The sequence below is a fragment of the Saccostrea cucullata genome, unplaced genomic scaffold, assembly GCF_032062105.1.
Source record: "Saccostrea cucullata isolate Sc308-1 unplaced genomic scaffold, CSIRO_AGI_Scuc_v1 ctg1143, whole genome shotgun sequence".
Lineage (NCBI taxonomy): Eukaryota > Metazoa > Mollusca > Bivalvia > Ostreida > Ostreidae > Saccostrea > Saccostrea cuccullata.
The window spans coordinates 277,999-295,128 of NW_026931334.1; the positions used below are offsets into that span (position 1 = coordinate 277,999).

A 17,130-nucleotide genomic window follows, 5' to 3' on the forward strand; every position below is an offset into this window, starting at 1 on the left:
GACCTATATAAAAACTTCAAACTAGTTCTTCATCATGAAAACATAACTAAAATCCAGCATCTGAAGAAAGTCTGGGAGTTTTCATCCCTTGATGCATCGTTTGTGCAAGTTTGGTTTTTATGAGCCTTATAAAAAAGACCTGGTAAAAGACTTGGTAAAAGACTTGCACCCATAACTTTTACCGGGTCCATTATCTGTAAATGTATGTCGAATTCAGCATCTGAAGCAAGTCCATTAGTGTGCATCTTAAGATGTATAACACTGAGAGGGTTCATAGTTACTTGGAAATGAAACCTGTATAAAAAAAAACTAACCTTTTCACTAATCCAGAAAATGTAGGTCAGATTTAGCATCCGAAGCAAGCCTGGTAGTTTGCATCCTAAGATGTACCATCCATGCAAGTTTGGTCAACATAGATCTTATAGTTACTATGAAATGAGACTTACACCAAAAACTGCACCAAAAATGTTAAGCTGCTCCAAAAACATTAACCTGGTCATTCCTTTGCTGAAATTGCAGCATCTGAAACTTTGACTGGTACAATGAAACACACTAGAAACATCTTCCATGCATGGCTAATCAATATAGGACACAGAAGTACTTTAAAATAACTGCTCTAAAAAACTTGACCTTAACTGGGACACCGACGCCAACGAAGCCCGTTATGCATAAATTATCCCATGTTTCCCACTATTGTTGATGTCCCTGGCGTACTATACTAACTAGACAGTGATTCCTTGTATTTCCATTTCATTATGAAATAACATTAATTTACAGATTTAGACTTTAAAAATGCAGACATAGATTTAAATTACACGAGGATTCCCATCCAAATTTCAATAGTCCTCGCCACTGACGTCAAACACAACGGCAGCCGCACAAGATTTTCATGCATATTTGTCCGCCTTAGCGTCAGACTCAGAGACAGATGCGCACGAGATTTGCATGCAGGCCTCCTTAGCTCCTGACCTCTTGAGCTGCCTAATTTTACGTTCCGGTAGAATTATCAAGAAATTAACTCCACTAACTTTCAAAGAGTTATCTCAGAGAGAAAAATTAGAAATGGAAATATAAGGATATCAGTCAGTCTGTCAAATTGCTTTCCAAAGATTTTACATGGATTTGAATCATTATGATATTCAAAGGCTGCTCCGCAAGGTGTAACCGTAAGGAGTCAATATATGTTATCCAATAGTCCCTCAGCAAGGATAGGAATCAATATCATATAGAATAGCCCGCTCAACAAAGATATGAGTCAATATAATATTCAAAAGCTGCTCAGCAAGGATAGGAGTCAATATCCAAAGGTTGCTCAACAAAGATACATGTACGAGTCAATATGATATTCAAAGACCGCACGACAAGGATATGAGTCAATATGATATCCAAAGGTTGCAGTCAATATTCTGTTATTGCATAAAATAAAGTCGTGACCTTCCTCCTAATTTATCAATGTATGGTGCTTCTCTTACATAATATTAACATAATGTAAAAACTGATTAGTGAGCAGCTCTCCCTGATTCCGATTTTCTTGTGACATCAAACGGTAAAAGAATGTCAAATTCCTCTATGTTTCTGTCATCGAAAGTTTCTTAGAAAATAAACGAGGAAAAAGCATAGAATTCTGGAATTTTTTTATTTAAAAATGTCAAAATATGCATAACAAGACTGACAGCTGAAATAAAGCTTGGGTAACATATATATATACAATTGGAGTTCCCATTCCATGGACGGTTTATAAGTAAAGCTGACGGAATCGGGACGGGGAAAACAATAGAGAAAAAGATTTTTCTGTGAAACACTGATGCCCCCACAGATGCTTAAAAGTGGGTCAAACTCTGAGGTCGAATTCATATTAGAAAAAAAGAGTTGGTTCCATGAAAAGGTCTGTCACAAGGAATACACAAGTATAATATGCAATCCCTAGCACTAACGCTCAAAAGTTAGCTAAAGTAAAACTTTTACAAAAGTATGCTTAACTCTAGGTTCAAGGTCAAAATAAAAAAGTGTTGGTATCAAAAAATAAAAAATATGAAAGCCCAAGCACTAATTTCTCAAAAAAGAGAGAGAAAGTTAAACTTAACAAAAATATGACAAACTCTCGCTTAAGGTCAAAAGGTCAAAAAAGTGGTACCCAAATAAAGAACGGGTGTAAAGCATGCTTTTTGCCTAGATCTAGGTCTATAACTAGGTGAAAAGTTATTACCAAGGTTAGAGTTTTATTAACGTAGGACATAGTGGGTCAAACTCGAGGTCAAAAGGTCGAAATGTTTGAAACCAAAAAAAGTTTGTCACAAGATAATTATACAACTTTGAATATAAAGACCACTTCATTGTTTGTTGAAAAGTTGTGATCAAGGTTAAGTTTATTGTGGACAGAGAGATAGACAGACAGACAGACCAAAACTATACCCCAATCTTCCATTATGGAGCATAACAAGTTACTGAAATTAATAATTCATAGAAAGCATACAAACTGAAGCTTCATTTGATGAAACAAAATACAGACATGTACATGTACTTTTCTTTTAGCAGGCACATGCAATATACAGAGTCGAAAAACAATCCCTGTATCCAATCATATGCAGAGCACAGTGCAATAACGTTAGCTTTAATTCTGGTTTCTCATATGCATTTATAGAATTTTTTCATACGAAAATTATGTTCCAGATTTTTTTTGTTTTCTCAAAATATAGTTTAGGAAAAAAAATTACACTTATTTTCTGTCACATCGATAAAATTATTCCCTATCCACAATCTTATCAAAAGATTACTCTGACTATACATACCAGAGACGATCACATACTGAATAGAAATTTATTACCAAATAAAAAGTTTGAGTAGCAATGCTTTTCAAAAAACAACGCCAAAAAATCGAAAATATTATTTAGTCCCTGAATCGTTTAAAAGCATTAATTAAATATACGTATCCAAGTATTGTAGAACACAAGGTAAGGCACGTGCAAAAAGAAAAGAAAAATTGCATAAATTCTTTCTTGCGTAATTAATTACACAACTGTATCATAATAAGCAGGAGAGTAAAAAAAATAAATAGGTCATAAAATTCACTCAGCATAATATAGTGTGTATTGGTACAAAAAAAAACACAATTGTCATAACCCGATAAAACATTTCAATGGAATAGAATACATTTGTTAAATACATTTCAAATTTAGAATACAGTTTGTTAAATGCTTATCTGAAGCATATTGCAGAAATATTTTTCTCGGTGTTTATCATCAAACATTCTTAAAGAACTCAAAGCAGGCATAAAACAAATGCTTACCATCCTAAAAATCCTAATATCACAGTTTAACTGTTTAATCAGCACCAGATTTTACTTGTTTCTACCCCTCTACGGAGCATGCCCATTAAGTAAAGGTAGCACATCCGTTTCCGGTTAAGTTTGTGCACTATGTCATGAGCTAAATATTTTCTACTACGTTTATCTGGGCTTTATTGGTGGTAGAGCGTTGGGTCGCGACAGTCTGTCTTCCACCGGAAGCATGGAGAGTGCGTTTCTCTGTGTTCCGTTTGTCGAATCACTTGTGACGAAATGGTTCAAGGGAGGTAAGGAAGTAGGCATCGAACGCTCCTAAAAAAGATAAACATACAGAATAAATGTCCGTTAAGTGTGAATATGTATACGTGAATGTTGATAAATATAAAATATCTTATCACCAAGTTAGTATTAGAGTATGTAGTTACCGTAGCACTTCTTATTTTCCTGTTATATCCCGACTTATCTTACATTTGATTTACAAAATAAAGAATAACTATGATTTTTACCCCAGTTGCCACACTTGAATAGGATGGCGGCAGCGAATCGTTGTCACTTTCTGCTGGTGATTGAGAACCTTCACTCTCTTGATTTGAGGAATTTGTAAGTAGGGTTCGAGATGACGGTCTGTCTTCTCGTAATGGACGAGATAAGCGTGTTCGAGAAGACGGTCTCTCCGCCGGTGCGGATGGCTCCTTTCGAGTTTGAGATACAGTAAAAATGTCATTTAAGTTTGGTCCTGTTTTCGTTTGTAATTCCTCTTCCGATATTTCGTAATTGGTCGGTCTCTCAAGATCATCCTCTGATATGAGACCAATCTACAGTTATAAATATAGATCATCATCAACCATTAGAAACAAATGTCAATTTTAAGGGGATTACTTAAATAATGTCTTTGGAATCAAAATTTCATAATAAGTTACACATACTTGTGATGTCTTAATTGTGTATGGGAAATTTTCATTCGCAACAGACGGTCTGGTAAGTATCTGAAAGAATAAAAAGACAGCTCAATTTAGAATTGCTTTTATAAATTTTAGAAGACTTTTGAGACAGAAAAAAAATTTCATCGAAACTTCATTTATATTTCTCCCTGAATGAAATATATGGAAATCTCTCATCAATAAATAAGTGCAAAAGACTCACCAAGAATGTCACGTGACCTAACATCATGATCAACTGATCGACGCCATTTACAATCTTTTCTCTTGCCCACTGGCGAATGGCAAACATGCCAATAATAATAGCAATGGGGCCTGCCCAAAACCTGAAAATAAATGTTTAGATTTTTAATTACAACCAGATGAAATATTTTCTTTGACAAAATCTGAAGAATGGCGTTTCTTAGCTTATTAGCAAAGTTAAAATCTTTTTCAAATTGTCAAAAGATATTCTTACCATATTGTGTATATTATGAATAAAGGGTAGTAGAATTTTCCGTTTTTCCGATGTTTCTTCAACGTCATAAACAGATAGATAACAAAAAAGATCCAAGCCAGGAGGCGGAGGGCGATGAGGGCGTAACCAGGCCAGTACTCGTAAATATACAAAACGGTACCGGGGTCAAAGGTCTGCAAAGGTCAACAGAACACGAATCATTACAAGTACATTGTCATTTTTTTTAATATTAATTTCTTTTTTAAGGATTAGATTTTATTCATTCCGTTTAAGAATTTTTAAGCATTTTGAATACATGTATATATCCATTACTTTTAAGACTATTTTGATAATGTTCTAAAATAGCGGGACTCTGACTTTTTTCTTCTTATATCATGTTTCTATTCCTTGTACAGCTTTTAGAACCACTTACATTTGCCTCCACTATGTAGAGAGCAGCGTAGGCTACGACGTAAACGGTGAAGAAGACGGAAAACAAAATGGAGGTCCGAGCAGACATTTTACCCTTTATAATCGTGTATCCATCCGCCATCAACAGCAGCATCAACATAAATAACAGTGAGCTCAGGGCAGCAAAGATCCGAGCTATTTAATAGAATAAATGTGGATGGATAAGATATGGTAAAAGAATTTACATGACAAACGCTGTATTATAATCAATGGGCTTAATTATTGACAAATACACGTAGCTTCTTTATCTTGTTATATGTGATTAGCTAACGAGCATGCATATTAAGATTAACTTTACTGTAATGTCAAGATGTGTTAACCCAGTTAGTTAGATTTACGTTATTCATGTATCTATAATAAAGTAAACAATTATCTCTTTGTTTTTCTTTACGCATGGAACTAGGTTTTGAATTTAATATTTTCTGCACAGTTTTGTAGTTTGTGATACCTGCACGTTCAGTGCCCGATTCCTTGTACCCGTACGAAGAGTATCTTCCATAAGCTATACACCATAGCAACAGCTGAAACCACCACAGGATCAAAGACGCCAGGTATATCTTGTAGGTCACGTGGAACATTTGTCTGGACCTCAATATTACTGTAAATAGATGGGAGAATTAACAATATAGGTAAATAATTAATTATTGAACAGAAAATCAATTAATTGATTTAGCTTGACTGGTTACTGTATATTAGTAAATATTCTTTTATAGTGTATATAATTATGTGAGCATATTAAATTTGATTTCTCAATTTCATCATGTTCATTAAATATTAATGCATTGCAATGCACTTACTGAAATAATGTTTTTGGAACGCAATCAATTTAAAATAGTTTGAAAAATTTCCTTAGAATATTCAATGCAATCTCGAATTCAAATTATTTCAGAATCTAATTTCTGCATAAAGGGAGCATAACAGAGCACAAAAGTTTTTAATATTTCTTTAAAAAATTGCATGTTTGCGTCATCCATAATTTGGCTTTAAACTATTGAAAAATATACATCTATACAGTACACGTACTTAAATTGTTTCATTTTACTTAAATTTCTGCTATTGAACCAAAATGAATATGAAATCTTTGTGTTCTCAAAATTGGCGTACACGAAGCTTTTAGAGGAAATGTAAACAAACCATTTCAAAACAGACTCCATCAACAAAAATTCATAATTCGTGAGGCATCATTAGAATTACATAAAATAAAAACTACGTACTTGCGAACACCATTGATATTAGGGTGATGAAGAAATACAAAATTAAAAAGGCTATGTCGGTCGGCAAAATATCTGCAAGGAAAAGAAATGATATACAAAATGTATAATTAAAGAACTACCCGAGACATTTGCTTATGGGATGTCTTGTTCCATTATTAAAGAATGAGTATAATGAAATGTTATAAACAACGGAACAAGCTAGGATGGTATTAGCTATAACAAAAAATATGCTGATAGACGAAGTCATTTGTAGATTGATTCTTCATTATTTCTGTTGGGGATTTGTCAGCCTATATGAGCTCAATTTGCAAAAGGATATTGGATTCCAAAGGTTAACAACTAGTGTTGGCAAATCGGACGATTTTTAGTAACCGGTTACTCGCTCAATCTTCCGATCGAGTACCCGGTTACTCGGATGATTTATTCATATGTATCATTTATCTCATCTTTTACTATCGGTTCTAATAAAACACAAAGGTGTTGTGAATTAACTTTATTTATAAACTTAAAAAGAACACGCACGCAATATCTTGAATTTTAAATATAACTGTAATAAAAAAATTAAATCAAAAGAAAAATAAATATTCAATGTTTCACGCTATTTTACAATGGCGTTCATCAGTTTAACTTTTCAACCCCCGATATATGTCACGATCAAGGAGAATAATTATTTAGAAATTTGAAGTCACGATAACTCCAATTCACATTAATTACATTTTACAGGTATAGAATCAGCTGTTCTTTTAAAATACTTCCGAGCTATACATGTCTTTGGCGGCATCTTTTTAAATTATTTAATGAGGTAATTATAACTTGGGTCTTCAAAACTTGTATAACCTGCTGGCAATCCAATTAAGCTATCAATTAAGTGTGAAAACCAATCAATCGTATTTAAATTAGTGAAGCCATAGATCATTAAGTCTAACGGTAAAGAAAATTAGGGAAATGTTTCTTTGTACGCTTATAAACAAATTAACATTTTAGTTTTTAGTTATTTACCATATAAGATGCATTTTATCCGAGTAACCGAATAGCAGTTTTACTAACCGATACTCGCATCGTTCGACGGTTAACCGGTTAACCGGGTACTCGTTGCCAACACTATTAACAACAGATCTTTTAAAAGTTTTTCAATAAATCTTGCAATGGTTTACAATAAATCTTACAAAGCTCGTCTGCAGAGAACTCTCGGTGCCATAGATCGTCGCCATTGGTCATATGGAAGCGGAAGGTAATATTCAACCCAGTAATATCCTACAACAACAATATACATGTATAAATGTCGTGCTGTTTCATTTCCATTAATTCTAAAGAAGCTCGAATTACTTTGGAAATAACACCAATATAAGGATCACTTCATTATAAATAGGGATCTGACCTATAGGACCGGGCTTGGTTTTATTCTCTACAAAAAGCTTGTCGATTTCCGTTCTGATTAATGGCATTAGGCTGAATACATATAACAATTTGTTTTTCCTAAATCTTTATTTCAGTGAGTAGAGATAGGAGGAACCCTTTTTATTGATTTTCTGAGTTTGTTATCTCCAAATGTAATAATTAATATTTGTCTTTACGTCTCATTGTGCATAAAGGTAATGTCTACTGCCTCTGAAATTCAATTCTTAATGTCTAGGCTATTTATCCGTGGATATAATAAAAACTTGTCTTTAATGTGTGCAAATTATAAAGGCCTACATGAAATCCAAGTGAGTGCATTTACTGAAATATGAAGCCAAAATCAATGTGATTAAATTCTAAGGGATATATACAATTGAAATTCATCGCAGCTCAATGCTGCCAGGAATACCTGTATTGAGTAACACATAGTGAGTTATTCTTGTCCTCGGAGAAAGTGTGCTTATACTGAGGTTCGTTCCACCTGACTGACAACTGTACATTGGATTGTTACGATTTGATATCTCTTTAGTGTTTCTTATATCAAGAATGGGAATGCATAAGGGATAAACAATTGAAGGAAAAATACACAAGTCTATAAAAAAAATTAAAATAGTCTTTGAAAAGGCGAAATTTAAAACTGTAAAAGTGTTGTACCAGGTGGATTCGAACCCCCGACTTTAAAAAGAGAGTATCCAAGGTGTAAAAAGTCAGCGCATATATCAACTGAGCTAGGCTGACTATAAACATGAATGGCATAAATTTAGAAATCTGGTTTCCTTATTATACCCCCCGCTTGAAAAGTGGGAGGGTATATAGTAATCGTTAATTCCGTCCGTCCGTCCGTCTGTACGTCCGTCCGTCCGTCTGTCCGTCCGTCCGTCTGTTACGCTTTGGGGTACCCATCTCTTATCCGCAACTCCTCTAATACCACTGAATGAAATTTGATGAAACTTTCACAGAATCTTTATTACATATTGCCATTGTGCACCTCCTATTTTACTTTTTGATCCGACACATATTTTGAGTTTCCCGGCCACAGGAAAACATGGACTTTTTCACCAGTTATAACCATATGGGAGGCGGGGGGTATCATTTAGTGAGCTCATCGCTCACAGTACCTCTAGTTTTTTGTAGGTTTTTTGTGAATTTCGACCGCAGGGCAGGGGTGCCCCTAAAAAAATCTTATCTTAAATTATTCCTTACATCCTAACATATCAAAATATCATTATTTTATTTAGGGGCAGGCCTGCCCTGATGGACTTTAAGGCCAAAATTCATGCAAAAATCAACGCTTTAAAGGACAAAATGGTGTTTCGATCAACTTTGGAGGATTATTGTAAAGTTGTAAATAATAAATTTTAGGTATAAAATACAAATTTAAAAAATTTACACATATATACGGTAGAAAACAACAAATAAAAATTGATTTTTAAATGTCACTTTTTCCGGGAAATTGTTCTCTCCTATAGGTCAATTCTTTTGTTAAAGCGAATACATCCTTTGAATATGAAAACTCCAATCAATTAAGAGGAGTCACATTTAATTCTTGACATGAACTGTGCACAGAAAGGGACTTTAAAAATCATATGCCATCATAATTTTAATTTTACTCACATTTTTCACTCTGTCGCTAGGGCAACGACTGAGCACAAGGTACCACCACATGTCACGTGACGAACTAAACTTCTGCTTGTCCTGACACTCCACGTACTGAACCCCACTGATCGTTATGTACTTACAGCCAGAGTACGAATTCAGGGGGTTGAGGGGAAGAATCTGCCCCCGTGAGATGTCCAAAACAGCCTTCTTCTGCTCGCAGGTCTGAACAAATAAAAAAAATAAAGTGAAATCACTTGAAACTCACAAAAGACTGAAATATGAGTCAAATAACAAGAATTATCCTATGACATTTTGTATTGATAAACTTCGCCTTGGTATCAATGCAAAATGTCTTTTTACACGAAAAGTAAATTATTTTAAATTTACAAGAGGCCCAAGGGCCACATCGCTCACCATATTTCAAAGTAAAACATGGATTCCGGATCCCTTTTGTTGCCGCACCCTACCCCCTCGGTCATGATTTTTATAATTTAAAATCTACACTAACAAGGATGTTTCCATAAAAGTTTCAGTTTTTCTTTTTAATGACCCTTCTCCATTTTTGTCTTTTCTTGGTTATCTCCCCTCGTAAGGGAACTTGGCCCTTCGTTTTAATAAGACATATGGAAATAACGAACAGTATTCAAGATCAAAAGTCCATTAAACAATACAAAATAGGAACAGAGTAAACATCAGAGGTGGGATCAGGTGTCATGGAGGAGTGAGCTTTCCTGCCGACCGGTCACATCCGCCGTGTGCTCCTTAATTGTCATGATCAGGAAATAACGGAACAATCCGTCGTCAATTCAGTGTATAAATAATGGACTAAACAATTATTATGAAAAACGTCAGTCAGCATTTGACTCAATAATAAATTGTATGGCTGATAAAGTCATGCATTGTATCGACCAAAGAACTTACGAAATGATGACTTAAAAGAAGCTGCTGATATTCTTGTTTCATCAACTTATTTGTCAATAATTTACCTCGTTTGAGATATTGTACATTCATGTACATGTACATAGAGCCTGCTCTTGCGCATCGAATCAACTGAGATATATAAACTCCGTATGCAGGTGATGAAGGTATATTGCTGCATATTAGTAAGGTAAGTTGTCAATTGTAAAGTAAAAGTCTTCACTTTTATCACACACATGCTAGGTTGTTAGATTACCATGAACGCCTTTATTAAGTAAAATATCAAAATATGAAACAGATGTGCAAGACTCAGTGGTATCTTTTAACTCAAGCTTACCTGGATGTATCGTATCGACATAAGAATGGAAACTGCCATTGTTAATTGACAATACGTCGTCGATATATCTAAATGTCGAGTTTTCTAACAATTTAACCCCCCCCCCCCTTCACCCAAAAAAGTGTTGTACCAAGTTTGGTTAGAATTGGCTATTATTAGGTACGTGTATATTTTTTTATTAAAAGAAAAATAAGTAACGTCAGGTGTTTATTATTAGGTATGTGTATATTTTTTTATTAAAAGAAAAATAAGTAACGTCAGGTGCCTGTGATTCTACGCTATTTCAAATTATGCAAAATGTAATAGTGTTAAAATTCAAAAGTACAAAATGTAATGATCCCAGTTTATTACACTAGGTCCCCTATTACACTTTTCGTCGTGACAACGGGGATATATTTATAGTTTATCTTACCTTACTGGAGCTTGGGTAGACGCTCTCCCATATAGTTGGTCGATCATAGTAAAACAAAAGGTGCTGTCTTTCATACGACTGAAAAATTCAAGGGAAAAAATAAAGGCTACATACATAGCTTCCTTTGTAAACAAAAAGAATGGTGGGATTATTTTCTGATTATAAAAAAAAAAAATGTTAAAGCAGTCATGTAATTTACCATTGGAAACTGGATGTAATAATCCAATTGACCATTTTTGCTCATGTAACAGAATCTGCTCAAGAAGACCCAGTCCTGAAAAACAAGAGAAGGCTAAACAGTGGAGTATCGATTCTATGCTACATGTATCATTAGTACAATTCTCTGTTAGCCTTGGACTTTTAGTAAGGCGTTGTATTCTCGGCGTTACATAATAAGGCGACGAAATATTACACAGCTTTTCATTCACTGTTAAAATATACATTCCGGCGAATGTCAACCAGTGTACCAATGATCCGATGATAGCGTTTCGTGCGGCAGAGAGGTGGTGCTTAACACGTCTCATCCACAGGTGCTCGTGGACAGGATTATCCCTACCCCCCCCTAACCTTTTTTCAATATTAAAAAAAAAATCTGATTTTTTTTTCTTTATTTCTAATCTCTGTTACAGTATATATACGTGAAACGACTGTGAATAGAAATTGCATATGATTGATATATTTCTGTGATTTTCAAATAGAAACATATAGATTAAGTTGTCAGAGATTAGAAATATAGAAAAAAAATCAGATTTTTTTTAATATTAAAAAAAGGTTGGGGGGGGGTAGGGATAATCCTGTCCACGAGCACGTGTGGTCTCATCGTTGTCAACAACAATTTAAAGTTGCTGATATAATTAATTTCTTAAACAATGAGAATCCATTCGTCATTTGAGGGACGTTAATAACGTAGTGTTGAGAAAGTCACGCCCTTCTGAAAGTCCAAGGTTTGGTTAACTGAGAATCGTACTAATTTATAATTGCTGATGTAAAATATCAATGGGGTGTATATATCTAATGCTTGAAAAAACTCATTAGAGTAAAACGGCCGATTGCTTAGTAAAGACAAATGGAATCAACGTTTTTTTTTGTTTTGTTTTTTTTTTTCAATAATAATAGCAGTAATCAATTGCAAACAAACTGCAAGCATGATTGAGTGCTAATAAAAGTAAACTTATTAGTAAACAAAAACATGACTACGCTTCTCTGTCTAAAAAACTGAATTTTCGAAGCACTTAACTAATGCTTAATTATTTACCCCTCTGTTATACAGTTAGCATGATTGTCCCAATTCACTGAGTGTTTATGAATGTATTGTATTCCTGTTTTCTCTGTACATGTACATTCTTTTTTTTTCTCTCATTCAATTTCATATCAAATTTCGTAATTTTTCCTTCATACCGTCCTTTCTAATAGATTTATTTAAGCAATATTTTAGATCTATGAGAAAATATTCGGCTTCTCTGTCATGAACAGGCAAGATCCGTTTCTCAAATTGTACAGTGCGTTTAGTCATCATAAAAAAATATTGCACCCCCCCCCCCCACCAACAAACGACTGAACCTACGACATGTAGATAATTTACGTGTGGTTTCTCGAATCTGCACTTGTAAGAGCTAGCCCTTGACATACAGAGACGGCAAGTACATCAAATGTCTTTGTAGCTGAAAGTTAAACAAATTTGCATGCATTTTTAAGACAAAAATTAATCATAAAATCTGGGAAAGATTGTCCAAAGAAATGTAAATTTAGTTTGTGATGATTCAAGCTGTCAAGTCATGAGTATACACGCTTTGTTTGTCAAAAGAATTTAGTTGAACGATGCATAAATATTAATATTTGCTCTCCATCAGATGAATACAGATTATATATCATCTCCCTTGTTCTGAATTAGTGACCCTTATTTCACAATACTACAAGCTTTTTATTGTCTGTAGACGTTTAAAAATACTCCAAGATCGATAAAATAAATTTCCTATTTTCCCAATCACTTCTATATTGTGGTTGATTGCAAATCGTGATTTGGGCTTTTAAATGAACCTCTCTCTCTCCATATGACTGAAAATTTTTGAGAGGAACGTTAAACAAGTCTCTCTCTCTCTCTCTCTCTCTCTCTCTCTCTCTCTCTCTCTCTCTCTCATCGATTGTTAATCTTATTTTCACCCCCCAAAAATACGTGACTTTATAAATATGCATGCACACATTTTGAAATACCAGACTTTATGAAAGATGTGCAGGAAATTTTTGTAGAGATTTTCGGAACATTTTATTGATAAATTTCTAATATCTAAAAGATGGATCGGAAAATAAGCCCGGACTTTCTAATCTCAGTTTTTTCCAACCAAAACAAATTATTAAGCAATTGGTCATTTCAACCTCAATAAGACAGCATTTAATCAGGATCAAACATCCTTTGTGGAGATTAAAGACCACATTCAAATCAGTTGCATAACTACGTTGTTCTGAAGAACAGATTGGTCTTTAACAATGGTTATCCCCTTTTATACGTTTAGATATATGAACCTCTTTGTGTATTCAAATATGTAACCATCTTTTTATCCTTTCTATAATGCTAATAAAGCAGGATTGAAGCTTGGGATTTTTCAATAAAAGTTTCAACGGAGACATTTAAATGTTTACCAGTGAAATACGAAAAACTATATAAATGTTTCTCATTTGTATATTTTCCCTGGTACTATATGAAGTGACCTAGATAGCTGATCAAGAGTTAATTGTGTCCTAGCTATATGTAACCAATCCTCTGTCCTATACTGCAGGGGTGAATGCTATATTCACAAAACACAGTGATATCTTATACTCTGCTTGACTTAACTGCAGCTGCTACCCCAATATTAAATTATGTACTAAACCCATCTTCCTAAACTGCAGGGAGAGGTCCGATTTCTCCAAACCTGATGGTGGAAAGCTTCTGTTTTACGCTAAAGAAGGGTCAAGACTCTGTGTTCTCTACGGGACACAAAAACTCGACCTTTTTTCATACTGTGACTGTTTTGAACAAATCGTTCTTTCCTACACCACAGAGCGCGATCAGAACCTTTTCCTATATAAGTTCTTAACCTTTTTGTCTAATTCACTTTAATAAAACGTAATCGAAGTTCTCTGTCCTCAACATTTGGGGAATGAGAAAGTGAAGATAACGCAGTGATCGATCTCAAAAAATCTACAAATAATAGAAATCTTTAAACAAGGCAAAAAACGGACCCCCAGAAATGTCGATGTGGGATTAGGTGCCTAGAAGATAAAGCATCCCCTGTCGACAATGTACACCCACCGCGAACCCTTTATATTGAACAGATAGACGGAAAATTAATATAAAAACAAAAGGCTTACAATGGTATGAAAAACGCCAGCAAAACTCTGACCCAGTGATAGGCTGTATAAGAACCATAGAATTTACGAAATGTTGACTTTGAAGGAAGTTGTTGAACTCCATGTAAGATAAACTTATCTGTCAGTAGTCTGTCTCTGTTTAGAAAAATTGCTTGTTTTCAGAACCTGCTCGTGATTTTCTTTAAAATAAAAAATAAGTTGGGAGTCGTAAAAACTAGATGCAGGTGATAGCCGAATATTACAATTCAGTTGTGAAGTGTCCAAAACTTTGTCCTACACTATAGCACATGATCTAAACTTGTCCGTTAGTCTTCAGAACGTTATCAAACCCTCGGTACTACAATACCGGAAATGATCAAGCCTTCCATCCAATAAACTCTAGGACATTATCTATTTTTTCCGACAATACAGGACATCATTCAAACCTTATGGTTATTTTACATGTCAATTTTAAGATGTATTGCCAAACGTACTCTAGACACATCCTGAATCAGGTCAAATTCCTCTCTCCTGTACCTAATTTGGTGACAACTCCTCTTTTTTCAACTCTCTCTCTCTCTCTCTCTCGTTAATGAGTTAATCCCTTGTCCTTTCTTTTTCATCAAGGAAAGTGGTTTTACTGTTGGTATCTTTAATTTTTTGAATGGTTTATTTATTTGAAAGCAGTGTGTTTATGTCTCAAGTTCAAAGCGGATTATTAAGGAACGTCCTTGAAGATAAATCAAAGCATTATAAAAATGGTCACTGTTCTTCTTATTTTGTTTGTTAAGGTATTAAGTTAAAATTTTAAGATTTATTTCGATATTTGTGAAATTCCAATATATAAATAATTTATGTTCTCTACTTGTTACTTGTTTATGGCAACTTGTCAATTCTTTATAGTCTCAGAAATCTTTAATATTTTATGAGACTATACTTAAGAGAATAAAACAAAAGAGCCTGTCGCCATTCAGTGTATTTGAACAGTTTAGGTCGGTCAATATGTTTTCTAGATCCTACTTGAGGATAAAGATAGACTGTCCGTTTTTATGACCAGCCATATCCAACATAAAAATCGCATGGTCGGGGGAAGGGGGGGGGGAGGTGGTTCACGGCCTTTGTTTTAAATCATCTTAATTGTCTATCAACTAGCTATAGAGATCTTAATGTAACAATATAATTTATGCATTTTCATACACTAGCATCGTGTTGGTGTTATCTAGCATTGTTCTAGTGAAACAGTATTTTGGATAAAGGCTTGATTGAAGAGTTATCTTTGAGAGGTGAACTGGTAAATGTAACATAATGACAATCTTATATTACTGAAAATCTTACCTCTGAAGTCACTATACTGCCATCTACTCGCAGACTTAAAACGCCATTCCAAGAAACAGCAGCATAAAACAACACCACAATGGTCAATTTAAAAGCTGTGTCGGCCATATTTAGTATCTATGTACAAAAACGATAACACTACCACATCACCCAGATAAATTACAATCCCATCAGCTAAATTCCTCCAATGTTTGGTGTACTATAAACCTATAAAATCATACTTTATTCCTTAGGCTCACACAGAATCTAGTATTTTACCGAGGATTATTTCCAATACAAACGTGTTTAGGCATTAAACATTATTAAACATGTTAAAGGTAGAATGGCATTATTGATTTGTGCTTTTGGGACTGAATGGGGTTCCCACAGGTGAAAATCGATTGACTGGGTGGAATGATCCAATATACAAATTAGCAAATTCTCTTAAATAAAATCAATAAATCTTTTAATCTCAATAGGTTCGGCACGTAAACAGGCAAATAACATACCCTTCCCTTCCTTTCAAGTAAATATTCTCACAACTATGCACTTAAATTGTTGTTGTTATGTATAACAGTTCAGAAAATTAAAATCATTACATTATGCAGATACGTTTGGTTATATCAATTATAAAATTTGGAAAGATATTAGCTAAATTTATTACCTAAAAGGGGGGTCAGAATTATTGTCAGGTGAATATTATTAAACTTTCATTACCCGAAATAAATAAAGGACAGATATTTTTTTTTAAATATCACTAGGTCATTCTAGATGTATCTCACTAAAAATTACCCTTTGGTGCCCCGTTTAAAAACCCCGTTAAATTCGATACACATTCTGCACTCTGCATAATCATGCATCTATAGAATTCCAATCACGAAAATATATGTTTTGAAATGGAGCTTTTTAAAAACAGAAAATCTCTACGGTGTCTACATCTTGCCATGGTTTAAAGATTTAGGAAATACGAAAAGGAAAGTGCAGTGGAAATGACAACCTATCTGCTAAATGGTGAATCCAGTAAAAACTGAAATGTTTGATTTGTACATTGTCAATCATTTTAATAACGCACTAATCTGAATTAAAGCTCAATTTTTAGCCCATATGTGTACAAAATCTGTTTTTTTTAACGCTGTGGGGGTCATTAATTTAATCAATCAACTATTAAATCAACTCAATGACTGAAAATTGAACAAAAAAGCATAAGAATGAATAAAACAGTTTATTGGAATGAAAATCAAAATAGATATATTTAAAATCTGACAAGAAATGTAACAGGAACAAGCTTCTTTTCAGACTGAGGGGACTAGAGACATTTGAAATGTGGATATAGTAAATACAAGACATGAAATCAAACACTGGAACTTAACATTCAAGTATTAAATAACAAGTACACCTCACAATAATATGTAAAACAATGCTTTGCTCAATTTAGTTTCAAATTTTTCTTAAAAATTGATAACTAAGTTGATACAAAAACAGC

The 17,130-nt window shown here is 34.0% G+C and overlaps 1 protein-coding gene across 1 annotated transcript; it reads right to left on the bottom strand.

Moving 5' to 3' along the window:
* Window positions 1-1,617: 1,617 nt before the first annotated feature.
* LOC134232245 (transmembrane protein 145-like) lies at window positions 1,618-15,990 on the bottom strand. The gene is made up of 13 exons (XM_062714203.1): window positions 15,669-15,990; window positions 11,206-11,280; window positions 11,007-11,084; window positions 9,355-9,561; window positions 7,509-7,596; window positions 6,343-6,414; window positions 5,577-5,726; window positions 5,091-5,263; window positions 4,679-4,851; window positions 4,427-4,547; window positions 4,210-4,269; window positions 3,790-4,098; window positions 1,618-3,595 (listed from the first exon to the last, which is right to left on the bottom strand). The coding sequence occupies exons 1-13, from the start codon at window positions 15,774-15,776 to the stop codon at window positions 3,446-3,448; spliced, it is 1,764 nt and encodes a 587-aa protein (XP_062570187.1). The 5' UTR covers window positions 15,777-15,990; the 3' UTR covers window positions 1,618-3,445.
* Window positions 15,991-17,130: the final 1,140 nt, after the last annotated feature.